The sequence below is a fragment of the Oryzias melastigma genome, linkage group LG11 (assembly GCF_002922805.2).
Source record: "Oryzias melastigma strain HK-1 linkage group LG11, ASM292280v2, whole genome shotgun sequence".
NCBI lineage: Eukaryota > Metazoa > Chordata > Actinopteri > Beloniformes > Adrianichthyidae > Oryzias > Oryzias melastigma.
Genome location: NC_050522.1, coordinates 8,907,890 through 8,935,126, shown reverse-complemented (window position 1 = coordinate 8,935,126; position 27,237 = coordinate 8,907,890). Strand labels below are relative to the sequence as shown.

General features: G+C 40.7%; 3 protein-coding genes across 7 annotated transcripts in view; 2 read left to right on the top strand and 1 right to left on the bottom strand.

Moving 5' to 3' along the window:
- Positions 1-1,202: 1,202 nt before the first annotated feature.
- Positions 1,203-16,157, top strand: col1a2 (collagen, type I, alpha 2). The gene is made up of 50 exons (XM_024298680.2): positions 1,203-1,501; positions 2,919-2,923; positions 3,767-3,802; positions 4,080-4,172; positions 4,441-4,497; positions 4,649-4,693; positions 4,770-4,823; positions 4,927-4,980; positions 5,053-5,106; positions 5,184-5,237; positions 5,628-5,681; positions 5,760-5,804; positions 5,891-5,989; positions 6,070-6,123; positions 6,235-6,333; positions 6,617-6,661; positions 7,129-7,227; positions 7,337-7,390; positions 7,475-7,582; positions 7,665-7,718; positions 7,790-7,888; positions 8,031-8,084; positions 8,176-8,274; positions 8,373-8,426; positions 8,539-8,592; positions 8,679-8,732; positions 8,916-8,969; positions 9,048-9,092; positions 9,278-9,376; positions 9,456-9,563; positions 9,671-9,724; positions 9,830-9,883; positions 10,258-10,311; positions 10,434-10,487; positions 10,600-10,707; positions 10,860-10,913; positions 11,121-11,174; positions 11,259-11,420; positions 11,514-11,621; positions 11,809-11,916; positions 12,545-12,598; positions 12,684-12,791; positions 12,889-12,942; positions 13,037-13,144; positions 13,245-13,298; positions 13,693-13,800; positions 13,894-14,140; positions 14,231-14,415; positions 14,492-14,734; positions 14,831-16,157. Exons 1-50 carry the CDS (start codon positions 1,432-1,434, stop codon positions 14,975-14,977), a joined length of 4,071 nt encoding a protein of 1,356 aa, XP_024154448.1. The 5' UTR covers positions 1,203-1,431; the 3' UTR covers positions 14,978-16,157.
- A 3,299-nt stretch (positions 16,158-19,456) lies between these two features.
- The window catches only part of casd1 (CAS1 domain containing 1), a 23,582-nt gene continuing 15,801 nt past the window's right edge, over positions 19,457-27,237 (top strand). For 2 of the 5 annotated variants that reach the window (XR_002922210.2, XR_002922208.2), the window contains exons 1-14: positions 19,461-20,015; positions 20,120-20,363; positions 22,221-22,317; positions 22,658-22,778; positions 23,200-23,244; positions 23,327-23,389; positions 23,466-23,510; positions 23,597-23,720; positions 24,712-24,926; positions 24,997-25,416; positions 25,523-25,612; positions 25,691-25,810; positions 25,888-26,044; positions 26,120-26,199. Coding sequence is in view for 3 of the 5 variants with exons in the window: in XM_024299085.2 (XP_024154853.1) it covers positions 19,995-20,015; positions 20,120-20,363; positions 22,221-22,317; positions 22,658-22,778; positions 23,200-23,244; positions 23,327-23,389; positions 23,466-23,510; positions 23,597-23,720; positions 24,712-24,926; positions 24,997-25,416; positions 25,523-25,612; positions 25,691-25,810; positions 25,888-26,044; positions 26,120-26,199 (1,842 nt within the window). In the remaining 2 variants the exon portion in view is untranslated. Of the gene's footprint in view, positions 20,016-20,115; positions 20,364-22,220; positions 22,318-22,657; positions 22,779-23,199; positions 23,245-23,326; positions 23,390-23,465; positions 23,511-23,596; positions 23,721-24,711; positions 24,927-24,996; positions 25,417-25,522; positions 25,613-25,690; positions 25,811-25,887; positions 26,045-26,119; positions 26,200-27,237 lie in introns of all 5 variants that reach the window. The other 3 variants (XM_024299085.2, XM_024299062.2, XM_024299077.2) reach the window with 3 other exon arrangements.
- Positions 24,175-27,237, bottom strand: part of sgce (sarcoglycan, epsilon) — a 24,917-nt gene continuing 21,854 nt past the window's right edge. Inside the window, exons 14-15 of the transcript XR_002922215.2 lie at positions 24,675-26,025; positions 24,175-24,546 (exon numbers count right to left, since the gene is read on the bottom strand). The gene's annotated coding sequence lies outside the window, so the exon portion shown is untranslated. The remainder of the gene's footprint in view (positions 24,547-24,674; positions 26,026-27,237) is intronic.

Here is a 27,237-nt window from a genome sequence, read left to right as displayed (position 1 = left end):
GGGGGGGGGGGGGGAGCACAGACATACGACCTGTGTATGGTTAAGACACAGGGACAATCTGGGGACGGATTTACCCAAGAACAGAACCAGAATTTAAGATGGCATTTTCTGTCTTTTGCCTAATAATAATAATAAAAATCAGCAAAAAGGGATCATTTTACCAAAATCTGCACCAAAATAATACCCCATTTTCACCCTACATGAGCTAGGATAGGCTCCAGCAACCCCATGACCCCAAAACGGGCTTGAAAGATGGATGGATGTACCAAAAAATGTGAATCTAAACCATGAATACTATTTTAGTCCAGTAGAATAAAACCTTCAAATGACTAAATTCAAGAAGTTGGATTCTGGAGGTGCATTGACTCCTTCCTCTCTGTGATACTGGATGAATTAAGTATGAGACCCACTCTGAATGTAGAGTGGGAGACATGTCTGGTCCTGTGGACAGGCAGGAGCAGCTCAGGGAGAGACGGGCTGAGAGCATATCTCTCCTCACACCTGCCTTTTGACAGTCTGACGCTCTGCAGGTTTTCTGCAGGAATCCCTGCATTCCACTGGAGGACTTTTACTTTGTAAATGCTTTGGGTGGATTGCTTAAACGTGAACAGATTTGGAGATTTCAAAAAAAAAATAAAAGGATTGAAGAAAAGATTGAAGGGTGTAATTTTTTGTGTAAAACCTGAATAAATATGGATTCTTGACTGATGCACGCGTCCCAAAAGTGAGAAAATGTCTCTGAAATGTCTTCCAGTAAAATGGAAAATCGCTTCAGATTTCACGTTTTCCGGTAAAGTTTTGCGCATTGTCTTTTTCTATGCATAAGTCCACTAAGGCGCGCTAAACTTTAAACAACCCACTATGTCGGAGCTTTCCATTAATTCCCACACGGACACAAAAAAGATGCCATCCTCCCTGTTCCCCAATAAAGCCCATCGTCGTGCGTAAAAGTGCGGCAACGCTTTTTACGCACGCCTCAGCCACGGCACTCCATCCAGACTGACGGCAGCGCACAGAAAGGGGGGTAAAGTAGGCCTTCATCTTCCTTTTAAAGCTCGACGCTGTCCACGTCCTCAAAAAGAATGGATCTAATTAAAACGTTGCACTCGTCATCATCGCCAAAAGCTTTGCCAAACGCGTCCTGGTGGAGAGAGGAGACGCAGGACCACATGACTGCCTCCGAGCTGCGGAGGGATGGGAGTCAGATTGGGTTTCTCCTCCCTCATTGGTCGGTGGGCTGACTTTTGACACGCAGACCAGGGATCCTCCTGCCGTATAAATAGGCCTGATAGAACTTTATTATTCTAGCATCACGGCAGCAGGTTTCTGCTTAGTTTGGAGTAACTCGTGTCACCACAACTGTATGCCTGCTTGAAGGTGGTTTAGATACAGGGGCTCAGCGGCACAAGGAGTCTGCATGTCTGCATAGACATGCTCAGCTTTGTGGATACCCGGATTCTGTTGCTGCTTGCAGTAACTTCATACCTAACATCATGTCAATGTAAGTCCAAATGTCTTTTTCTCTGATGGATTTTTCTTTTTTTCCTTCTTATTTTTTGCGACAGCTTGAGGATTTTGGCTCTTTTGGACTCTGGACATGAAGAAGGCTTTAAGTGCCTCTCAATAAAACTCAGTGGACCAAGTTCATGCAGAGGATTATTCACTTTTTTTCTTTCAAAGGATACAACCATGAATAGATGCCGAGAGAGAAGCTGCTGGGGAAGGAAAACGCTCTCAGTGAGACGTTGATCCTGTTACTGACGCATTCTGGGTAGTTTTCTTAGGACAGGTTGGGATTTTCTTTAAGAACGAGGATTTTTTTTTCTTTTGGAAAAGTTGTGTGGGGCGTTGGACGCATTGTTCCATCCAGACGTCCAAAGAATGGAGTTTTATTATAGGAAACTGTGATGTCGCCCCCTGGTGGCTATAAGTTCGAACATCAACTTGGCACCATTTTAGATTCTGTCCTTAGTAGACTCGTTTTTCTTTACTTTTTAAACATATTTTAACAATATTCAATTTTGTATTTCTTTCATTTAATACTATAAATATATCAGTAAATTAAAAAAAAATATTTAGACATTTGAATGTCCTCTAATTACATTTTTGTGGCTTTTTTAACTTTAAAATCATCATTAAATTAAATCTAAAGTATTTTATAAGCTAAAAAGAACAAAAAAGTATATTTAAAGCCAAAAGATAGGATATGAAAGGGCACCACCTTGTGGACTAGATGGCACACTACAAGTGAGAGTTCATGGGGAGGTCCCAGCTGCAGGTCCAGAGTCCTCCAGGACAGTGTCTGCAACAGTCCAGATGGGAGATGAAGTTTATCCATCTGTGGAAACCAGACAACAGAATTACTGCCCAGAAAAAAAATCATTTTTCTCTAAATGGGGAAATCACAGTTTTGTTTATAGTAGCTGACTATTCGAGTCCCAGGGGCATGAGGTACCTGTCGAGGCCTGTTAGCAGATGGAGACTTAAGATTTGGAATGCTGCAACGCTGCGATCCACTGCAGAGTCAGGCGCTCTGACCAAAGTTACCGTGCAGAAGAATACACATGGCCCTGAGCAATAACTTCAAGCTGGGCTGAGACATGTTGGACAGAAATTCAGTTTTAGCAAATGACAGAACAGGAGTTGCGAAGCTTGTTAGTGTCAGCTTAAGAGTATCTGCTAAAATATGACATGGTTCAATATTTCCAAACTGTGAACGTTGGAATATTTACTTTTTCTGTTTTGATTTATTTTGTTTGTTAAAAAACATACAGAAAATCAAGAAAACTCTCGAAAAATTGGAAATTGTTTGACTTCTTTCCAGATATTAACCCCGACTGTTAAATCTAACGAGGTATTTCTTTCTTTCTTTCTCTTTCCCTGCCCTCCTCTGCCTCCTCATCTCCACAATGCTGCAGTTACGGTCAGTACACATGCATGCAACTATAAAACGATAAAAAAAGAGAGAAGCTTTTACCGTTCTTAGAAGCCTCCCTCCAAAAGATGTCAGTCAGAGGGTCGCTGACGACTCCAATCTCAGCCAGAGTGTTTCATTTTCAACTTGAGCAAAGTTTTACCCTTCCTGTGCACGCATAGGTGAGGGGTCCTATTGGCTGGAGTGTGTGTCCGTGAAAGCTAAAACCCTGGTGCAGAGGCCCCCGTGGGCCCTGGCACACAAAGGATCCTTTCTGAGGACAGTAGAGAGGGAAGCCAAACCGACCCAGAATCAGCCGGACGGCTGATTCTGGGTCGGTTTGGCTTTCCTCTACTGTCCTCGCTTCACCAAAAAATATTTAAAAAATCTGGTCTCAGATCAGTCATATATTTAGATAATTTTGCAAAACACAGACATAAAAAATTCAAATATAAGTTGACTGAAACACTCTGCTTTTAACTGAGATTAAAATGATTTTTTGCACCTCTTGCATCATTAAAATACATAATTTTGTGTCACATGAGGACTTTAATCATCTCTAGATTCTTTAAATTGTTGCTTTTGTGATGATCTTTCCAACAAACATCCTATTTCTTAATTTTTTTACAAAGACTTCTATATTTCTATATTTCCAAAGCTGGTCACAGAAGAAAAGAATAGTGACAATTTAGTGGTTTTAGCTGTTTTTAACATCTCAGGTATTTCTTCAGTTTTAAAAGAAACTATGAGGCCATCTTGTAAAAACAGCAAGTGTCTTCTGCTAAGCTGCAAACCAATAACCCGAGCCATCTGCTGTGTGTTGTGACTGTATGTGTGTGTTTTGTGTTGCAGGGCCCCATGGGAGACAAAGGACCTCGAGGTGACAGGGTAAGCCGAGCCGGCGCTTTGATCTGAAAACACGTGTCAGCTAAAGTTCAGACTTCTAGCAACTTTTTTTTGTTGACGTCAATTGACCCATTAACCTCACTAAGCCACGCCCCCTTGTTTACATTACTCCTGATGATAAACTCCACATGGGAACCCATGTTTTAAACAATTTTTACTTACTTTTTGCTACAATTTACCCCCCACAAATTATATATTTGTGATTTTTTTTTTAAGGATACCTTCAGGGTTCTCATTTTTTCGGCATGTCTTTTTTAAGGGTCCTTCAGGCCCAAATGGAAAAGATGGCAAGCCCGGACTCCCTGGCCCTCCTGGCCCCCCTGGACCCCCTGGACCTTCTGGACTCGGAGGAGTAAGTTTGAAAATAGTGACACACAGGTTCAAAAATGCCTTTTTTTTTGGCTAAGCTTACTTGAAAAAATAACAGTCAAGCTAATTAAGCACAAAATATGTTTGATGGCTGGAGTTCACCAAAGCAACGAGTAACCGCCGTCAAATCCTGAACAAAAAAATCTTCACATAAGCTTTTGATGTTGTAGAAGCTGTACTGTCATTTATTTACAGCCTCCTCTGTTCGGTTCCCTCATTTCATCTGTGTATCATTCTTGTCTTTCTACCAGAACTTTGCTGCTCAGTATGATGGTGCGAAAGCCCCTGATCCCGGCCCTGGACCCATGGTGAGGACCGGCCTCTGTCTCCCTGCGCAATAACAAAATCAGACCCAATTTCCCAAACTAAAATACTCTCCAAATCCACACATATCTGACATTTCTGATTGTTTCACCATCCGAGTTTTATTTTGACTTATTTGGGATTTCTTCTTTTCAGGGCTTGATGGGTCCCAGAGGACCCCCAGGACTTCCCGGACCCCCTGTAAGTTCAGAACTAACTTGTATTATAATAAACGTTAAAATATTTCAACTAAATATTGATTGTTTCCACATTTCAGGGACCTCAGGGACACACAGGACACCCTGGCGAGCCTGGAGAGCCCGGACAAGCTGTGAGTTCACCCTCCTAGTGATTCTCAGAAGACAAAGAAGTTGAGATGACATTAAATGCAATCCAGACTTGTTAGATGTTAAAACTGAAGCTATCCTTCTCAGGGCGCTCTTGGTCCCCGTGGCCCCCCTGGACCTCCTGGCAAAGCTGGAGAAGATGTAAGTACGAATTATTCCCATCTCCTGTTTGTAGTTTCTTGGTGCTCAAATATCATCTCTGTTGTTTCGTAGGGTAACAACGGCAGACCTGGCAAGCCTGGCGACAGGGGCGCCCCTGGCCCTCAGGTAAGACGCCCCCATCAAAGCAGGGATTGTGGTACAAAGCGGCTGACGGCTAACGCACCTCTGTAACTCGTTTTTAGGGAGCTCGCGGATTCCCCGGAACCCCTGGACTTCCAGGAATGAAGGGACACAGAGTGAGTGTCCAAGCTTTTGATTTTTACAGCTCCCCATTGCCGCCAGCGTGCTCTGAAGCAGAGCAGATTGCGGCCTGCTGTGTTGAGGGTAGATTCCCGCTAAGAGCAACGATCTGTTTGATTACAGAGCTAACTTTCAGCCTTTGAAGTTTTTAGGTTTTGAAAATGACTGGATTGCAGGGAGGAAAAGCTTGCTTATGTGTGGTGCTGCGAAGCCAGCTTTCAATAAAACCACAGCAAAGGCTTTAAACGAGTCCTCATTGGAGACTCTAAACAGAAGTCCGGTATAGAACTAAAGCTAAAAGGAGATTTATATATTTTTCTCATTCTATAGATTGTTATGATACTCTTATTTTCTGTGATCTGATGGTTTATGTTTCTGTGTTTTAGGGTTACACTGGTCTGGATGGACGTAAAGGAGAACCTGGTGCTGCTGGTGCTAAAGTAAGACTAATTCTGCTGGACATTTCATGTTTTTTTTCTCCTCGTACGTTATTTCATACATGTTTGTCTCCCTTCTAGGGTGAACCTGGGGCCCACGGAGCCTCTGGAAGTCCAGGCTTGGCTGTAAGTTTTTATATGATATTAATTTTACAGGATGATCACATAAAAGGAGCACAGCATCCAAACGGCATCAAACGTTTCATCTTTAGGGACAACGCGGTCTGCCTGGTGAGAGAGGTCGTCCCGGTCCCGCCGGCCCTGCTGGTGCTCGTGGTGCTGACGGCAACGTTGGACCCGCTGGTCCCGCTGTGAGTTTTCAAAGTGCAGCTAACGTTGACTTGTTTGACCTTTACCCTGACACATTTTTTTCTCTTAAAAAAAAAAACAGGGTCCCATGGGTGCTGCTGGTCCTCCAGGGTTCCCTGGTGGTCCTGGCCCTAAGGTGGGTGTTGTGTCACTTCCTGTTGCTTTCAAAAAAACAGATATCAAGATGATCAAATGAAGTATTCAGACCAACTATGATTCAGTTTGATGATGTTGCTTTTAATAACAGGGAGAGGTTGGAGCTATTGGTGCAACTGGCCCATCTGGACCTCAAGGCAACAGAGGAGAGCCTGGACCCAATGGTGCAGTCGGACCTGTCGGCCCCCCTGTAAGTTGACCATAATGCAACTGTTCTGTTCACTTCTTTGTCCTAAAAGTTACTGATTTGAAGTCTTTGGTTTTGTTTTATTTGATCAACAGACAAGTTTTTTTTGTAATTGATATTTATTGCATCCATATACTGCAATAAATGATACATTGCAATAGATTTGAATGGATAAATTGCACTATATAGGTATCCATATATGCATATCCATATTGCATCCATATAAAAATAATCATAAAACAGTGACAAAAAACAAAAATTCACTTTGAGTTATACTTTTTTACAGGGTAACCCTGGTTCCAATGGCCTGAACGGAGCAAAGGGAGCTGCTGTAAGTATCTGCTGTATTTTATGATAGGATCACACACTTAGAGTAGGTTTTTACACACAAAACTCATGTCTGGATTCCAAACACCACAAAGGTAAAAGACTATGTGGATAGCAGGAAGAGAAAACATTAGGCTCCACTTACCTGAAGACAACAAGCTAGATGAAGATTCTCATCGAGAAGATTCTTGAAGACAACTTGACTTTTTGTCTTCTCTTCTTGAAACATTTTGACTCATCCAAGTGACTTAACTTCAAGACATCAAAAATTCAAATAGCTCACATGAACTTATAGCACCTTGTTGCTCAGTTTGTTCCACTTCCTGTGTGCAGAAGCACTCGGTAACAGGCAAAAACCTTAAGATTAGCAATTCAACGGATTCAAATACCAACCCGTCTATTCCTAAAACATGGAGTTCAGGCAGTATGAACGATCAAAAGAGCTGACCTCGTGTTTCATTTGTTGTTTAGGGTGCCCCTGGCCCTGGTGGAGCTCCTGGCTTTGCTGGTGCAAGAGGAGGACCTGGACCCCAGGGACCCCAGGGTGCTGCTGGACCAAGAGGCCTTGCTGTAAGTATTGCAAAAGAAGTCATCAGAAGCATTTTGTTTGTTTGTTTTCAAACTATCATTCAAAACATGTGACTTCTCTCTTGATAAAGGCTTTCTTTATGCATTGCAGGGAGATCCTGGTCCTCAGGGCACCAAGGGAGACACTGGGCCCAAAGGAGAGCCTGTATGTTCCATATTTATTGGAAATTAACCATAAAGTGGAAAGAAAAGGAATTGTGACCCTCAACTCCTCTGCCTCCATACTCAGGGTAACGCAGGACCCCAGGGAGCCCCAGGACCTCAGGGAGAGGAAGGCAAGAGAGGACCCACTGGTGAGCTTGGTGCCACTGGAACTGCAGGCAACCGTGGAGCAAGAGTGAGAAATATTCTCTTTGGATTATAGTTGTCTGATCTTGTCCAAGTGGAGGTCATTGCTAAGGCCCGTTTGTCTGGTTTAGGGTGCTCCTGGCAGCCGTGGTCTGCCCGGTTCGGAGGGAAGAACTGGCCCCATTGTGAGTATGACCTCCAAAGACAAAGTGTGTGAAATAGAGAAACGCTCTTATGTTGATTTGTTTCCTTTCAGGGTATGCCTGGCGCTCGTGGCTCCACTGGTTCTGCTGGACCACGTGGGCCCCCTGGAGATGCTGGTCGTGCTGGTGAGCCTGGCCCAGCTGGTCTCAGGGTGAGTCTTTAACTGTGGTTGATTTAGTTTTGCTCCAAGATAGAACTGACAGCTTAGTGAAAGCCGTAACAGAAAGCTACTCTGTCATTGAGCTTTCGTTCTCAAAAATGATCCCAACAGCTAACAACTTTGTTTTCTTTAGGGTCTCCCAGGAAGCCCTGGAAGCTCTGGACCTCCAGGAAAAGAGGGACCTGCTGTAAGTGAACCTCTTAAAAAAGCTCACCCATACATGTCTCCTACCTGTCCCAAAATTTGGTTAATTGAATGTGTTTTGCTTCTTTCTCAAGGGTCCTGCTGGACAAGATGGGCGTGCTGGACCTCCAGGCCCAACTGGACCAAGAGGCCAGCCTGGAAACATTGGTTTCCCCGGACCCAAAGGACCATCTGTGAGTGGATCTCAAGAGAGACCTTCAAAATGTGCAGTTGAAGCGGAATTCAGTTTTTAATTTGACACAACCTGTGCTCCGTCTGTCTTTGACATCAGGGAGAGCCTGGCAAACCTGGAGAGAGGGGATCCACCGGTCCTACTGGACTGAGAGTGAGTCAAATGATCATGAACACAAAAAATCCCATCTCAAAGCTTGAAGACTTGAAACATTTTTAACTGAAGACCATATCAATTCATCAGCTGCTTCTGTTTTTATCTGCAGGGACCTCCTGGTCCTGATGGCAACAATGGAGCTGCTGGCCCCGTTGGAGCTGTTGTGAGTAATTGACTTGACTCGTATTTTCTATCAAAATTAATTGAAAAAAAGTAAGATCTTTTACTATTTTTGGATTCTCTGTGCAGGGTGCCCCTGGTGACAAAGGAGAACAAGGACCCTCTGGAGCTGCTGGTTTCCAGGTTTGGATCTCTGACTTATTTCAATAAAAACAAGACATTTTGAATAGTTTTCCATAAGATTTGCAGCACTTGTATCCCTTGAGAGATTCATAAATACTATTTCTTACTGACTCAAAAACACAGAATTCTCTGGAATGATTTCTCAACTTCACAGAACTGACTTTTTTCTATTGACATTTTCAGGGTCTGCCTGGACTTGCTGGACCAGCTGGAGAGGCAGGCAAGCCTGGAGAAAGAGTAAGTGTTACATCACTGAATTGCAGAATTAAAATAGTCTAAAATTGAAGTTCTAACACCCTCCACTTGTGTCTGAAGGGTATCCCAGGAGATCAGGGAGTCTCTGGACCTGCTGGTGCCAAGGTGAGATCACCTGTCCATGTTGTAACTCCATTCTCTCAATTATAAACAAAGTTGCGCATGTTTCTTTTAAAATAAATAAAGTCATATTTTTTTAAATCTATTTAATGTATTTAAAATAGTTGTTTAGTCAGTTTTAATTAACTTTTATTTATAAGTAAGTCCTAAATAAATTGGTGATCCTTCAGGGAGAGCGTGGCAACAATGGCAGTCCAGGAGCTACTGGCCCTCAGGGACCAATTGGACCTCGTGGCCCTGCTGGAGCCCCAGGAGCTGATGGTGGCAAGGTGACTGAGGAAAACTGTTTTAACAAAAACAATGTTGAACGGAGCAAAAGTCCAACAACTGTGCTCGGCCTTTTTCCAGGGAGAGCCTGGTGCTGCTGGAGCTGCTGGTGCTCCCGGACACCAGGGACCTGGAGGCATGCCTGGTGAGCGTGGAGCAGCAGGAACCCCTGGACCTAAAGGAGAAAAGGTAAAATCATCATATTATGAGATGAATGTGGTTTTTTTTTGGATGTGTGTGCACTGTTTCTATTTTGTCACAGCCCATAAAACGATTTTTTCCCCTTCATTTCACAGGGAGAACCTGGACACAAAGGCCCTGATGGAAATTCTGGCAGAGATGGAGCTCGCGTAAGTTCAACTCTCCTCAAAATGTCTTCAAAATATTTATAAAAGTTCAACAAATGCTAAATGAAGTGCTACGAGTTCCTGATTTCCTCCCTTGTTCTCAAACAGGGTCTTCCCGGACCTGCAGGACCTCCTGGACCAAATGGAGCCAATGGTGATAAGGTAAATCTGTGCACTATTTATAACTAAGGTAGATCACAGAAACGATATTTAAATGTGACCTAAATCTACAAAAAAAAAGTCGTCAAGTCTTTGACGCTTGTCTAAAAAAAATGACACTTTCACTAAATATAGCGTCAAACCTGTAATGCTTCAGTCTCAACACTGCCATCTAATGGTCATTTTAAGAACTTTTTTTTGTTGTCTTTAGGTAAAAACTTATTGCCAAACAATTTAAATTAAGTCGAATTAAGCAAACAGTTTAAAATGTAAACATATTTTTTAATTAAATATAAAAAATTAAAAAGAAGTTTTGGGTGTTTGGGAACAGGGATTTTAATTGGTTCCTTTAATTAAGACACTAAATTCCTCTGCAGGGTGAGAGTGGTTCTTTTGGACCTGCTGGCCCTGCTGGACCCCGCGGACCCTCTGTAAGTAACTGCTGGAGTTTTTTTGTTATTCACATTTTTCACTACATCAATCAGAACAGCATCAACTCAGTTATTTTAGGTTATCAAAGCAGTCCTGGTAACTGGCTTGTTGATGTCCGTAGGGAGAGCGTGGCGAGGTCGGACCTGCTGGACCTCCTGGATTCTCCGGACCCCCTGTAAGACCCTGTTGAAGTACATCCACATTATAATAAAAAATATCAAAATATAAATTTTAACTTAATATGTAGGACAAAGAAGTGCTTGACCTGATGTTGCTCCTCTCTTTAGGGTGCTGATGGTCAGCCTGGAGCAAGAGGAGAGCGTGGACCTGCTGGAGGAAAGGGTGAAGCTGGCCCCGCTGGGCCTTCTGGACCCGCTGGACAGTCTGGACCTCCTGTAAGTCCAAACTAGATATATAATCTGATGAGAAAGGAGATTTTTCAAAGACTGAAATTGAAGACTGTTTCACCTTTTTCATGTCGCTATATATATACACTTTATGGAGATAAGAGTTGTTAATTTTTTTTTTTAATTTTCTGGGTATCTAGGGTCCTTCTGGCCCCGCTGGACCCCCTGGTGCTCGTGGAGACACCGGTCCTGTTGTAAGTATACACAAAAAAACTTTCATTTCAAGCCCTCTTCAGCTCTCACCTATACATTCCCATACATAAAGCTAATCTTTAAGTCATTTCCTTTAAAAAAGATAGAAATTATATATTTTTTTTCAACTTAATTCAGTTATTCAATCCTACAGTTTCAGCTAACCAGATCATATTTATGAACTCTGAATCAACTGTGTTTCTTCTCAGGGTCTCACTGGCTTCGCTGGTGCTCCTGGTAGAGTTGGTGCTCCTGGTCAAGCGGTGAGTTCCTATTTTTGAATTTGCAGTCATTAATTAACACTCCTGAATACTTTAACGAGCTTGTTCTGCTCATTTCTTTTTTAGGGTATAGTTGGACCTCCAGGTCTTGCTGGTCCCTCTGGCAAGGATGGCCCCCGTGGTCCCCGTGGTGACCCTGGTCCTGCTGGTCCTTCTGGTGAGCAAGGAATGGTTGGACCACCTGGTGTATCTGGAGAGAAGGGATCCCCTGGAGAGTCCGGTCCCGCTGTGCGTGATATGAGATAATGGATTGCTGAAATTGTATTGATTCTTTTCCTTCGAACCGCAAATGTTAACATTAGTGTTTGTTCGTTTCTTCAGGGACCTCCTGGCCCTCCTGGAACCACTGGTCCTCTTGGACTTCAAGGATTTGTTGGTCTGTCTGGTGCTAGAGGAGACCGTGGTACACCTGGTGCCGCCGGTGCTGTGGTAAGCGCTATTAGTCATTGTGCGTCAGTGACTAACTTTAAAACAGTTGCTTTAGTCAGAAGTTGATGTGGAGCATCCCAACATCTCCATGACAACAGAAAAGTTCAAAAAAGAGATCCTGAACACTACCAGTGCATAATGTGGATGGCAGAGGGTCAAATTCACCTTTTCCTGTCTCACTTTATAGGGAGAGCCAGGAAGAGTTGGACCTCCAGGTTCCTCAGGACCTCGTGGTCCTCCTGGCAACATTGGTATGCCTGGCATGACCGGACCTCAGGGAGAAGCTGGACGTGATGTGAGTTTAATCTTGTCCATAGTAGAAGTGCAGAGCAATTATAACTGAGTATTACATGTGTTCATTTGAAACCTCCAAGCAGTTACAGTCAGTTTTTTTTTTTTTTAGCCAATCATATTTCCTAAACCGAGATTAAATTAAATCTATCACAGGTTTGATACCCAGTTTTTACTAATCTGATTCTTTGTCCCAGCTTTAACATAGTTGCTGTACCCACAGGCACAAAAAGTACACGTAATGTGTACACATATAGAACACAATACCTAGTTTGCTTTATTGAGAAACTGTAATAGAAAACCTATTCACAGAAAACTGACAAATAAAGCCGTTTTAGTGCTGTTTCTCTTATACATTTTCACGTTATTGGCCAACTGGTGTCACTTAAAGATGCTCTGATTTCATGGCTGTCTTTGTATAAACTTTTCTTAAAACCTATTTTTTAAAATATATTTCTGTACTTAATTTGGAATTTACTTATCCATTAGCTGACATGTATCTGTGTACTTTGACATAAGGTGGTAGTATTTTAAATTCGACTCACTTCTTTCACCTGCAATGCAAACTGTGTTGCCTAAAACTTAAAATAATTTTCTTTTGCGCAAACTTTAAAACTCTCTGGTCTCTGCAGGGTAACCCTGGTAACGATGGACCCCCTGGTCGTCCTGGTGCTGCTGGATTCAAGGTAACACCCTGACATCCGTCTCTCAATATCTTGATATGCAGGACAAACCCATAAACCAAAGTCCTCTCTGACCCACAATCCTTAGGGAGACCGTGGAGAGCCCGGACCTGCTGGCTCAATGGGACTTGCTGGATCCCCCGGACCTGCTGGACCCACTGGAGCCCCTGGCAGACCTGGAGGCCGTGGAGAAGCTGTAATTTTTTCTTTTTTTTAACATTTTCATGTAGCATAATTTGCATTACCTAATGACCTCATTCATTCTTTTATTCACGTCTCCTTTGTCCCTATAGGGCCCATCTGGTCCTGTTGGACCTGCTGGTATTGCTGGAGCCAGAGGCAATGCTGTAAGTACCATTAAAAGGCTTAGTTGTAAAAAATCTCTGTGTTTCTGTGGTTCAGAAAGGTGACATCTCTGTTTGTGTTCTGGTTCTGTTGTAGGGACCCGCTGGACCTCGTGGTGAGAAGGGAGTTGCTGGAGACAAGGGTGAGAGAGGCATGAAGGGTCTGCGTGGACACCCTGGTCTCCAGGGAATGCCTGGACCATCTGTAAGTGTCGGCACACCTTCAAAAGGCACATTCAAAGACAAAATGAAGCCATAAGTTTGCACTTCTTACAGAGAACTGATGTGTGTTTTCTCATCCGCAGGGACCTGCTGGTGACAGCGGACCTGCTGGACCAACTGGACTTTCTGGACCCAGAGTGAGTGGAATAAGAGTCAAAACAGAATGGATGGATAAACCGTTTGTAGTTTGCGAGAAATGTTTCAATGAATGACGGGAAAAATCTAGCTTTTTCTGAGACACTAAAACACAAAAACTATTTTTTCCCATACATGTATTGAATGGTACAAAAATACTTTGTTGTTTCTAATTACATGAGGTAGTGTGCCACTCCCTTATTCCTTTAGTTTATTTAAGCTTCTCATCTAAATGTCACAAAATTATTATCCATTCTTCTCCGTCCTCACAGCAACACTTTCATAAAAACATAAATTCAAGATACTTTATTGAAATTTAGAAGCAACATTCTTGGGATCCATGAATGTTTGGAAACGCCAGAATCTTTTTATGTATTGTGATAATCTCTTCCTCAGGGACCTGCTGGACCTCATGGACCTCCTGGCAAAGATGGCAGATCTGGTGCCCATGGTACTATTGGTGCTCCTGGTGCTCGTGGACCTCCTGGAACCTCTGGACCAGCTGTAAGTTCAACTCTAGTTTCTGTTTTTTTTAGAAATTTCTAGCATAGTTTGAGCCTGTATCTGCATACAGACTCCTTATTTTGTCCACTTTAGGGTCCTCCTGGAGCTCCCGGTCTCCCCGGACCTCCTGGCCCTGCCGGCGGTGGATACGACGTCTCTGGTGGATACGATGAGTACAGAGCTGACCAGCCCGCTTTGAGAGCTAAGGATTACGAGGTTGATGCCACCATCAAGTCACTCAACACCCAGATTGAGAACCTGCTTACCCCTGAGGGATCTAGGAAGAACCCAGCCCGCACCTGCCGTGACATCAGGCTAGGCCACCCTGAATGGAGCAGCGGTGAGTTTGACTTTATCTGAGATGCTTTAAGCAATAATACAAGTCGAAGCAATACAACAAGTCTAAGTGTTGGTGTTTCTTGATGTGCAGGATTCTACTGGATCGACCCCAACCAGGGCTGCATAAATGACGCCATCAAGGTCTTCTGCGACTTCACCACCCGTGAGACCTGCATCTACTCCCACCCTGAGAGCATCGCCCGCAAGAACTGGTTCAGAAGCACCGAGAACAAGAAACACGTCTGGTTTGGAGAGACCATCAATGGTGGTACCGAGGTGAGAGGGGCAACAAAGGAGCTTGTTTTGCAAGCATTTTCCCACAGAACTGACGGCAGTTCTCTCCCTCCTACAGTTTGCCTACAACGACGACACCCTGAGCCCCCAGAGCATGGCCACCCAGCTGGCTTTCATGCGCCTGCTTTCCAATCAGGCCAGTCAGAACATCACCTACCACTGCAAGAACAGCATCGCCTACATGGATGGTGAGAGCGGCAACCTGAAGAAGGCTGTGGTGCTCCAGGGTTCCAACGACGTGGAGCTCAGAGCTGAAGGCAACAGCCGCTTCACCTTCTCCGTGCTGGAGGACGGCTGCACTGTGAGTATCTGTTCATTGTGGCTTATTTTAGCTATGTGTGGATCAGATTAAATCAGTTCAATTTCACATTGTTTACATATGTTTTCTTTCTTGCAGAGACACACTGGTGAATGGAGCAAGACAGTTATTGAGTACAGAACAAATAAACCATCTCGCCTCCCCATCCTCGACATTGCACCTTTGGACATTGGTGAAGCCGACCAGGAGTTTGGTTTGGACATTGGCCCAGTCTGTTTCAAATGAATAGACTTTTGATAAATTAACAGCAAAAAAAAGAGAGAAAGAAAGAAAAAAAGAAATCCCCCAAATCTCTGCCCGTCTTTTTGTGTTTTTTTTTTTTTTTAAATACTGAATGCTGATTTCCGTCTGCACATCCACTTGCTTAAAATGGGCAACTATCGGCGAGGACTAAACGGACTGAAAGGAGCGTTTGTGCAATTCAAATTAATACAGCCACCCAAAGGGACGCGGGAAAACACCTTGTTGTGGGACGTCATGTCATCCTTTTGTAAAAAATAAAAGAAGTGTAATAAAAATGCTCAAGTGTGCATCACTTTGTGGTCTTTGTATATCTTCCAGAGAGGAGGTTTAAAACCACAATTTCCAAGAAAAAAGGTTTGAACTACCTCATGCCTGTGCGTAAAGAAAATACTATTGACTAGAGCTGGGTCCACAACAGAGATGTTAAGACTTTTGATGCTTCAAGATTTGTCCCATTTCAGAAGGTGCTCGGTTACTTGAAGCAGAGATCTATGGTGCTATTATGCAGCTGTGGAGCGAACCACTTTTTTTGCTGTACTATTTTGTATTGACCTTTGAGGAGTCCTGCTTGTATCCCGCTGATACTTCCTCGCTTTAAGCAGGTGGAATGTTTCAAAAGCTGATGTCTGTTCTTTGTTATTTTTCAGTCCTCCACTCCCGCTCTCAATGTTCATACTGACAGCACATAATTTCACTAAGTTCTAAATGGTTTTTGGCGGCCTCTTCTCTCTTTGAAACAATGACTCCCCGAAGTCTATTGTACCTATTTTGTATATGTGAGATGTTTAAATAAATTGTGAAAAGTTCTGAAATAAAGCATGTCCAATGTTCCAAAACCCACTACACAGTGACTTTAGTGCTTTCATGTTTTAATGACCCCGCTGAGGGTGTGTCACTGTCGTTTCTTTACTTTAGCTGATGACTTCAGTGTCATCACTGAATTTAACATCTTCCTATTGTGGAAGCACAGCCATATTTCGGATTTTGTTCCCCATTGATTTCACCTTTCAAAACTCCATGTATAGTTAATTCCTGTTTACACTGTCCATGCCAATGTGTGATTACTAACGTGCATTGATTTTTGTAAATATGCATCCTGTCACATTGCTTTTTTTTCCTTGCATAAATCAGCTTTTGCATCCAAATAAATTTCTGTGGTTTGGGTCAAGGCTTAATTTTCAGTGATGCATGATTATGGGCGTTAAATTTGTCGTGGGGAGTTGGCTGTTTTTTCTGCTCTGGTTGGATTTTTTGCTGCAACACCTTGGTTGGTCACTGGATGGTGTTGTTGCTTGATTGTGCCAAACTTTTAGAAGCATTTACATTTAAGCGGCAAATACTCATATTTTGGGACTTAGATCACATTTGATGTGGAGGATCATTTTTTTCATAACTTATTGCTTCCTGTAATTCTTAAAGTTTGACATTCTGAGGATGTGGGATTGAGAACAAAATAATTGTTCTAATATTGTTTTAACTAGATTAATTGTGTTAATTTTCTGACTGATCAGGTCAAAGTGATTTCAAACTTAAGAAAGTAAAAAAATAGCAACAATATTATTTAATACCATATTTTACCATTTTAGTAGACCTTAATTGGAATAAGCAAGGCCATCAACTGAGCCGCTCACTCATTTAAAAAACTTTGCAGCTTCCCTTTTGTTTCCAGCAATTGGTCTTTCAGAGCCCGGCAACAAACACACCTAAGTTGGTTCCAGTCCATGAATGTTGGACAGTCCTTCCTCCTTCAACAGACAGCAGCTGTGACTACTGCCCCTCACTTTTCAAGTAAAAAGGCATGACGGGAACAGTAAACACAAGAAAACCCACACAAACAAAACATGAGCATTGTTTTTCATGTATAACCAGAATGGAACTTCTCAACATAGTAGCTGCAAGATCAATCATTTAGTCTATTTAGATCAGGTGTGTCAAACTGAAGATGCTAGTGCAGATAGCTGAAAATGCTGAAGTTGATAGTTGAAAACGCTAAAGCTGATAGCTGGAATGACTGAAGCTAATAGCTGAAAATGCTATAGAGCCAGCTGAAATATTAGCCAAATACCAAATTAGCCTTAAAAACTAAAAGAAAAAAAAACTTAGGTTAGTCAAAACAGGTAGCATTTGGCTGAAATATTAGCTAAACTTCAAAACAGCCTAAAAACTGTAAAAAGTGTAAATTAGCGAAAACAACTAGCATGTAGCTGAAATATTAGCCAAACTCCAAAACAGCCTCAAAAATGAAAAAAGCCTAAACTAGCCAAAACAGCTAGCATGTAGTTGAAATATTAGCCATACTCCAAAATAGCCAAAAAAAAAAACTCTTAGTGAATGCCAAAAAAGTCCAAAAAGCTAGTAAAATGCCAATTTTACTTTTTACTTTTTTTTTTTAATTTTTTTTTAAACTTTAAAACCGTGACTTTTTAACATGATTATTATAAAAAGACAATATTATTCCAGAATAAATTAACTTAAACCATAAATAACTTATTTTAATCTCCATAAAAATATTTTCTCTCAAAATTATACAAGTTAGAAAGAGAACATCGGGCCATTAATAACAATAAAAATAAAATGATCTGGTAGGCCGAAATAATTACCAGGAGGGCCGGATCTGACCCTCAGGCTTTGACTTTAACACGTGATTTTAGATGATCTGATGCTGCCAGGAACAAATTCAAGGTAAAGGAGGATGAATTGTTTATTAGTTGGTCAAGTACGAATTTGAATATGAAACAACAAAATCACATTTATGGAAATTTTATATTTGTTATTAAAGGGAAAAAAAAAAAAAAAAACTTCTTTCCCTTTCTTTCATCATCGATTCTCCTTTTTGCCCTGCAGGATTGTAGAAAACGACGGTTCTTCAGACAGGTAATGCAGCACCTCAGAAGCATTGGATTTATTCTCAATGCACAGAATCTCCATCCATACATTTTAAAAATCTCTTTTGGGGTCGTGGGGTTGTTAGATGGGGCAATTTAGAGACCTATGAATGCATTTTTTTGGACTGTGGGAGGAAGCTGGAGTTCCCAGAGAAAACAAACAAAAATCCAAATTCCACTCATAAAGGACACAGCTGGAATTTGTACTGGGGCCTTGTCAAAATTCATTTGAATAAGGCCGGCTCACATACACACAGCTATTTTTGAAAGGAATTGTGTGACTACTTTGAAGTGGTGCAGAAAAGCTAAACTAAAAACGAATGGTTGAGACACTTTATGAAACACGAAAAACTAGTATGCATTGTTTGACAAGATTTTTGCTTGATCCCAATCATTTCTTCCGCTCTGCTCACTTTTGTTGTGAACACTTCTAAACTGTTTTGCACTGGAGAAAAGAACAAATGTGGTTTTACAAGATGAGTGTCAGACACTGATGTCACCGGTTCAAGTTGAATTCTTAAAAAAAAAGAAACATTAAAGAAGTACTCCACTACAAAAATATTAATTTTACCTGGGACACGTTCTCTCTTTTTTTTTATCAAGGTTTTATTATAAACAATGTAAAAAAAAAATATTTTTCAGCATTCTTAGGCTCTGCAAAATCAAGTTGTTAAAAATCATGAGACTTTAATCACTCAAAAGTGCAATATCAGTTTTGTGCTTGTGATCAGTTTTTTTTTTTTTTTTGAGAGATTATGAATGTAAATTTGCTGATGTTTAGAAGCCTTTTCCAATAAATTCCAAATCCAATCATCTTTTTATGTATTTTTAAAAGTGTTCAAGCTGTTTTTTTCTTCTAGTTTTGATTATGCTGTTTTTAGCCAAAACCTAAAAACTTTGTTGTTTTCTAGAATATATTTTCTACAGAATAGCAGTAGTTCATTAGAAATTCTATGAGGAGAAAATCGACTCACCCCGATTCTTGATATGTGTGTATTTTGGATTTGTGTGTGTATTATTCTTGATTTGTGTGTAGTTTTGGATTTGTGTGTGCATAATCTTTTATTTGTTGGTAGCTTTGGATTTCTGTGCGTAATTCTTGAGTTGTGTGTAACTCTGGATTTGTACGTGTGTAATTCTCGATTTGTGCACATAGCTTGAATTTGTGTGTAATTTTGGATTTCTGCATGTGTAATTCTTGACCCAGGTAACGGACTCTTTGACTGCTTTCTTTCCCCAGAGTGGTGCTCCCTTGTGGTGGCCAGCTCGCGGAAGAGTTCTGCAGTGAAGAAATAGAGAAACTCTAGTGTTGAGTTTTTTAAAAACCCAAATTAGACTTTTTTATATTAATAATCAGGCATATGTATTTAAGGAAGTAGGAAAATGTCAGGTTTCACCAGATATTATTCGCAATCTAAGTTCAAAGAGGCTGAAAATAAAACTCTGATGACCCAGCATTCTAGCAGCATTTAAACTAATCACTTTTGGAAGAATCTTGGAGACGTGAAAAGAGTCTCACATCCGATTTGTGTGTAGTTGCTGTTTTGTGTTTGCATAACAAGTGATTTGCATGTGTAGTTGGTTTCGAGCTGTGATAATTGTAATTTGTGCATGTGTAAATTGTATTTTTTATCTTTTTATTTCATAATTTTTGTACTTATGCACAAAATGTTTTGTTTTAGTTACCAATTATGAAGTATGCGCGCACAAATCCAAAGTTATGCATGCACAAATCGGGATGAGTTTATTTTCTCTCCATTGTACTTCTGAATTTCAGAAAGTAAGCCCCCACTTCCCATCATCCATCCATTTACACTCTCTTTTGCTAGCATTGACAGAAACACACTTTTTGTTTGTTTGCTTTTAACTTGTGAGCCACCTTGTGACTCTTGTGTGTTAAAGATGCTTAAACATCTTTTTTTTTTTTAAGACGTAGAGCATTCCTTCCTTTTTTAGTTGCTTCCAATTTCCAAGTTCAGAAAACTCGTTTGCTAAATATTGTGTTTTGTTTGGCAGGTTAAGCAGTGATCTGCAGACTTATCGCTCCACCCGCGTTCAGCAGCTGTAGTGCACTTTGCATTTGTTGCTTATAATTACTGGCCAACCTTTGGTTTATGAGGAGCAGCGCTCTACAGGTACTTTTAATACCAACTTTTAAAAGTTTTTAGATGCGCAGCCAGGTGAATTAATATTATTATGTATTCGTGTTTTCTTTTTCTCCCCTCCACCCTCCAGGGAGCTTGTGGTGATGGAGGCACCTGAGGAGGCGTCGCTCGCAGCGGAGCAGACAGATGGTGCGGCGCCGCCGCTGCCGGACCACACAACTGCCTGTTGTCATGGAGCAGCAAAGATGGCGATCCTGGCCTATAGCCTGGGCAAACGCGAAATAAACCATCATTTCACCATAAGAAATGCTAAACTGATATCGTTTGTGCTTGTCGTTTTGCTCCTGGTGTTTCACGGAGTTTTGCGGCATTATGGGGGTAAGTGCTCTCCCGTTATTTCAGCTGAGTGCTGATGTTGCTACACAAGCTAACAGTTGCTAGCACGCCGATTTTTCTCCCCACTTTAAAGGCGCCTCCTTAATTATGGTTTCCTACTTGTGCGTCCTAAAACACAAAGCAAAGAAATGTTACAGGCTGGGGTTAAAGTTGTATATCGATAACAGTCAGGTAAACTCGTAGGGGAGGAGCAGACAGCCATGTTTGGCTCGTCTGGTTTGGCTAGCGGAACCTAGCTAACCCTGCAATTAGCTGTGTTTACATGCTACCACCGTAAATGCTTTATTACTCTGAGAATAAACGGATGATGTTTGACACACATCTCGTTTATGAGACACGATAAACTCGTGTTGTAGCGTCGTGTAATAAAACTGCATGGACTCGTTGTGTTGCTGGGCAAAGTTATCTGTTGTCCATCCAGACAGATTAGACTTTAGGCACTGTTTTTGGATGAGTTGTGTTGTCCAAGGAAGTAGCAACAGCGATGTGGAGCTATTGTGCTTTAATTCCTATTGACTAATTTTAAGACAATCATGTGTTTCAAAGTATTTCTCTAGATTTATGGTTTAAAATCTAATTTTGAGCATGTCTAAAACTTTCTCAAGCCATAAACAGAAAGTAAAATTGCGTTGTATGGGGAAAATAATAAAGTTTATAACCCTTTGATTCAGAATGATCATGACTAATATATATATATATATGTGTGTGTGTGTGAGTTAAAGTATTTGTTTAAAGACCCACTCCAACTGTATTTGCTATCTATTTTAAAAATGTGCCCTGTGTTTTTTTTTTTCATTATGACTATGCATTTTTTAGCAAAAAAAAAAAAAAAAAGTTTTTTAGAAATTCGCCTTTGGGCTGTGGGCGGGACTGTTGGTGCGGAAATAACCCTTCAGTGATGTCCCAGCATTCCTTTGTTTACACAGCTTATCACAGCCACAAGCTAACATTAGTCTATCAAAGTCAAAATAAAAAACAAAAACAAATGGCGAGTAATATTGGAGCTATGGAGCAGTATAGTTTTAAACCAAATAGCAGCTCAGACGAGTAAAAAGAAGACATGTCTGTAAGTGTATGCATCAGAATTTATGTCGAGCGTGACAAATCTGAACTTTTTCAAACCACAGGTTTTTATCTGCTCCTGATCCGACATGATTCGAATCAAGAAATACTCAGAAAAACAGGTTTAGTTCTAAATTATTTTTATATTCCCTCTATTATGAGAAAAATGCTACAAAAACATGTGGATTTAAACAAAGTGGATTTTATTTCTGTATCAGTGACATTATGGCCACAAAGCGCAAATAACATGAATTTATTAAATTAGAAAATAGCTTTTACTGTAAATGTAAGCCTTTTCATACATTTGTAATTCAAATAACTTGATTAACCAGGAAGTATTGCTTAAGTATCTTTCGATGCCAACACGTTTGTCTTTTGGGCCCAAATTTTTTGATTTTTGTTTCTTGTTTGTTTCAAGTGTATAAATAATTAAAAAACTACCAACATCAGCAGAAAACAACAAAGAACATGCAATAAATATTAGAGGTCTACACAGAGCATCTGCTCTGCTAGAGAGGAATTGTGAAGGCCCAGAAACTCTTTGGGCTGACCCGGTTGCAGAGGGCTCCATTCATATTACACACAAATGAAAAGCCACCTGTTAAGCTTTTGCTAAATTACTGACGGTTAAGTTTTGCTCTCAATCTGTACTGTGCATTGACTAAGTCTTTATCATTGGTGGACTGAATGAAATACCTTTTTTTGGTCATTTTGTAAAGAAATGTGAGTCATTCTTTTGTATGGACTCACAGTTTGCCTCTGTGTGTCTCCCTCCAGGCGGAGACTCATGTGAATGGCTGCTGTCCACGGGACGGTACTTGGGAGAGAATGTATGGCAGCCTTATGGCTGTATGATGCACAAATACAAAAGCACGTGAGTTTCACCGCTTTATGTTCAGGGTAATGTTACATGGTGCTTTGGGGGGGGTAGATAATTTGTTGGGAAGATGACATGGCTGTAGTTTAGCTTGAGAAACCACGTTTTACGTCTGTATTTTCATAATTAATGGAGTTATTACGAGTACATTTTTAAGATGATTAAAAAATAAAGTAAAAAGTTGAGAAAAATGGAAACTTGATTCAAAGATTTATGGATTCTGTGTAAAATGCTTTAATATAAAATAAATCAATTGATGTAAATTTGACTGCAGATTATACCTTTTTAACTAAAGAAGACATGCGTTTTAATTGGTTGTTGTTCTTATGTTTGACAGTGAAGCCAAAACATGCCTTTCAGAGAAACGGGTGGCCTTTGTCGGTGACTCACGGATAAGACAGCTGTTCTACTCCTTTGTCAAAGTTATTGAACCGGATAGAAGAGAAGATGGAAACAAGGTAGAACATTAAATCGTTTTTCATTTTAAACATTTCTTTATTTTTGCCAACCTGGTTTAACAAATTTCCTTTGAAACATTAACATACAAAATAAAAATGCTATTTTACACCCATCAAATATAAAATATATATATATTAAAGTCTCTGAGGGTTTTAGGGATGGTTTATGAACTGCTTCCAAGTCACTCAAGAATAGGCATCTCTAAGCCTTGAGGGCTGCAGTGTCTGCATGATTTATGTAAGCTCTACTCATGACTGATTACCTGGTTCAGGTGTGTCCAGCCAATTAGAACATGCCAGAGCAGGTATGTTGAAAACATGCAGCCCTCGAGGCCTGGGGTTGCCTATCTAGAAACACATCAGAGGAATGTCTTTCTTATGACTAACTAATTTTCTCTGTTTAAACATGTAATTTTGGAAGCATGAAGACATTTCCTTTGAGGAGGTGGAGTCATCAGTTAAAGTGGTGAGTTATTTCTTACTTACAATCTTTTACTACACAAAATATGTGCTCTGGTGGAATTTTGAAAGCAATATTTTTTTTCTAGGACTTTCTGTGGTGTCCAGAGGCTAATAATTCAATGAAAGAACGATTGGCTTCATGGATACAGGTGAGTCTGACTATTAAAGTTTACTGTGAAAGCATCATTTATGTAGCTAATTTAAATCTTCTCCCATGTGTTGCAGGAAACGTCAGCAAAACCAGACGTGGTCATCCTCGGAGCTGCTACAGTAAGCTGCTTGCTCTGCCGGACAAGTGCAAGGTGTTTGCTGGATGGTGTCAATCCTAATCTTACCTGTTTATCCATTTTCCGCAGTGGTCCATCAAGTTGCATGGTGGCAGCAGTGAGACCCTGCAGCAGTATAAAGTCAACCTGACAGCCATCGCTGTGCATCTGGAAAGGCTGGCTGAGCATGGCGAGGTCTACTGGATCCTTCAAGGTGATGGCGCCTTAGAATGTCCATGTTAGAAACATCATGTAGTTTTTTTCCCTTTGGCAAGAAAACTTTATAATCAATTTGTCCACGTGGTACGAGAGCAGATCAAGACACACTCTGATCATCTTTTGATCTATTTTCAAAGCGTTCCCAGTGGTCTTTTCATTAGGATTATATCATTTTTAGCCTCAATGAAAAGCCTGTTTCTGTAGAGTACTTCATTAGAAATTCACCTCTGAGTTTACCTTTCTTTTGCTGAGAGCTCCCCGTTTACACGCTCTCCCACTAGCTTACAGCCCCCCGCAGCCCCAACCTAACTTACCGGTGCAACAAAAATAGCGAGCAGTGTTGGAAATCAAAGACATACAGTAGCAGCTTGTGGCCTTAAGTAACCAGTACAATATTTTTTGAATAGCATTTTTTAATCTGCTTTTGATTCATAATTATTTAAATAAAGTAAAACTCAGAAATACAATTTTATTCTTATTTTCTTTATATGTGTCCATTCAAAAAATGCTACAAGAACATGTTGACAAACCCATTTTTCATCAGAGTGGGTCTTAAAAGAAATACAGGAAAATGCTCTTTCGCACTCTCACTACACCACTTTTCTGAAAGGGATATTACCCAACAATGTCCCGATTTAAGCCAAAGGCGTTTTTGTACCTCTTCACTGAAATACACAGCATTTATGTCCCGACTTTGGTTTACTTTACCTTTGGGTCTGCTGAAGAGTCAATATTAACACTGCAGGGTTCACTATCCAAAGTTCATTTATTCGGTCACATCAGAGCTCAGGTGAGCTTTACCACCTGCGGACTGAAGTGGACTGTTGGGGAAAAAACAAATTCTGATGTGATTAAAACAGCTCAGTGTTGGTTAGTCTGTCGTTGTTTTAGTCTGAGTATTTTAACAATGACAGAGTCTTAGAAAAATGTTTAGTGGATTTTCTTATACCTTTTCCCCGCTTTCTTTGCATTTCCCAATCCTGCAGATCCGGTTAACGAGGAGGCTTTGAGTGAGAACAGGAAGATGATCACCAATCAACAGCTGGAGCTCTACAATGAGGTGGCAGTGAGCGTACTCAATGGCACCAAGCACAATGGCAGATCTGGAGTCAAGCTGGTGGCAGCCTCCCGGCAGGCTGCGTTGGAAACTATCACTCAATCAGAAGATGGTTTGCACTTGCCTGAGAGCACCAGGAAAGTGGTAGGTTAAAGGAAGTTGCACGTTCACTCGGTACTGCTGGATATTTCTCATGCTGCCCGTCTCCTCTCAGGGAGCCATGCTGCTCATGAACTCCGTGTGCAACAAGCTGCTGAGGCCCATAGACGGCTCCTGCTGCCAGACTTTACCACCCCTAAATTTCCTTCAGAAGCTTACGGCCTGCTTCTTCCTGGGCTCAGCTGTGATCTTTGCAGTCCTACACGTCCTTGGCAACAACCGCCATCGCCGACCCGTGCCTGCCGACGTGGAGAGCCTGGAGGAGAAGAAGCCGGCGACCGCTGCCGTCCCTCTGGGGCCAAAGGCGCCCTTTCAGGCCCTCTGCAGGATGGGAGTCATAATGAGCTACTTTTACCTTTGTGACCGAGCAGATGTGTTCATGAAAGAACACAAGTTCTACACGCATTCGGCTTTCTTCATTCCTCTCATCTACATCTTTGTGCTGGGCGTATTTTACAGCGAAAACAGTAAGGAGGTGAGTTGGAGCTTTTTTTTTTTTTGTCAGATTTCTCAGATTGTGCAAAATGTCTTTGTATGTAGACACTCATGGCTAAAAAGATGTACTCTAACTGTCCTCACAGACCAAACTGCTGAACAGAGAACAAACAGACGAGTGGAAGGGCTGGATGCAGCTGGTCATCCTCATCTATCACATATCTGGAGCCAGTGCTGTGAGTCTGAAAATGTGCCCCCATACTTGGTTTCCTTCTGCAAACATCTGAGAATCTGAACGCTGCTGTGTCTGTCAGTTTGTTCCAGTGTACATGCATGTGCGGGTGCTGGTGGCAGCTTACCTATTCCAGACAGGTTATGGACATTTTTCCTTCTTCTGGCTGAAAGGAGACTTTGGACTCTACAGAGTGTGCCAAGTAAGTTAACACCCAGCTCTACTTGAGTTTCAGACGTCCTCTTCAGGTGATCAGTAAGTTTTCTTGTACCTTCACAGGTGTTGTTCCGTTTGAACTTCCTGGTGTTGGTGCTGTGTGTTGTGATGGACAGGCCGTATCAGTTCTATTACTTTGTTCCACTGGTCACATTCTGGTTCGTCATCATTTACGGCACAATGGCCTTGTGGCCTCAGATCCTACAAAAGAAAGCCAACAGTAGGTCTTAAATGGAAAATGATTGCACGATTCTGTATGATGGATTGATGTTGAAGAAGTGAACTCTCTGCACAGGTAGTGGGATGTGGCACCTTGCAGTTCTGGCCAAGTTACTCGGTCTTCTGCTGTTCATTTGCCTTTTCGCTTTCTCACAGGTGGGTGTTTTTAAAGGTAATGAAGCAGCTACGGAGCAACAATATTTACTTTTAAATGGGTTGTGAATAGAAGTACAGCATTAAACATGTAAAGCCCACTTCATCAAAGAATTGACAGAAAATTTTATTTTTTGGAATTAAGATGTTTTTTTTATTGCAATATCATTTACATTTTTTATCAGATATAGATAGTATAAATTATTATTATGCATTATAAATAATTATTTATCAACAAATTTTGCATTATTTTACTACAGAGTATTAAGAACAAAAATGAGAAACAAAGTTTTAAAAAAAATTAGGAAATATTGTAAAATTATTAAGAAATAGTCAAAGTATTATGAGAATAAAGTGGAAAAATTATGAAAAAATGTTATGAAAGTAAAGAAGTAGAACTTTAAAAATGTTAATTGTACGAGAATAAAGAGACAATTATGAGAAAAATTGTCCAAATGTTATTAGAATAAAGTGGTAAAATGAGGAAAAAATGTCAGTTTTATGAGAAAAAGTGACAGAATTATAAAAAATAGCCATTTTTTTATTGGAATAAAATTACAGAACTATAAAAAAAATTAAAATTATACAAGAAAAAAAGTGGAGGAATTATATTTAGAAAAGTCAAAATTTTGCGAGAATAAAGTGGAAATAATGAAAAAATTGTCAACATTTTATGAGAATTAAAGTTGTACAAACTGTAAACCGATTTGGTGAGCTTCTTGAGCAGTGTGATGTCCTGATTTTTTAAAAACCTAAAGCATTCTAAAGCACAACTTTTACCCTGTAAAATTATAATTTATAACTTTATTCTTGTAAATTTGGCAATTCGTCTTTCATAATTGTATGAAAGACGATTTTTTTTCAAAATTATATATCTTTTTTTCTCGTGAAATGTTGACTTTTTCCCATTAGTTTTTTAAAATTTATTTTATTTTCATATATTTGTTTTTTCTTTTTTTAATACAATACAGAAAGTATTCATTTTAAAAAAATCCATACCAAGAAATTAGTTATTCATACTGTAAAGTTTTAAAAATGAGC

Bases quoted from the DNA above. Each gene is read 5' to 3' on its own strand.
- col1a2 (XM_024298680.2), top strand. From the start codon at position 1,432: ATGCTCAGCTTTGTGGATACCCGGATTCTGTTGCTGCTTGCAGTAACT. The intron at 5,238-5,627 runs GTGAGTGTCCAA...TCTGTGTTTTAG, and splicing joins CAGGAATGAAGGGACACAGA to GGTTACACTGGTCTGGATGG. The intron at 10,914-11,120 runs GTAAGTATACAC...GTTTCTTCTCAG, and splicing joins GTGGAGACACCGGTCCTGTT to GGTCTCACTGGCTTCGCTGG.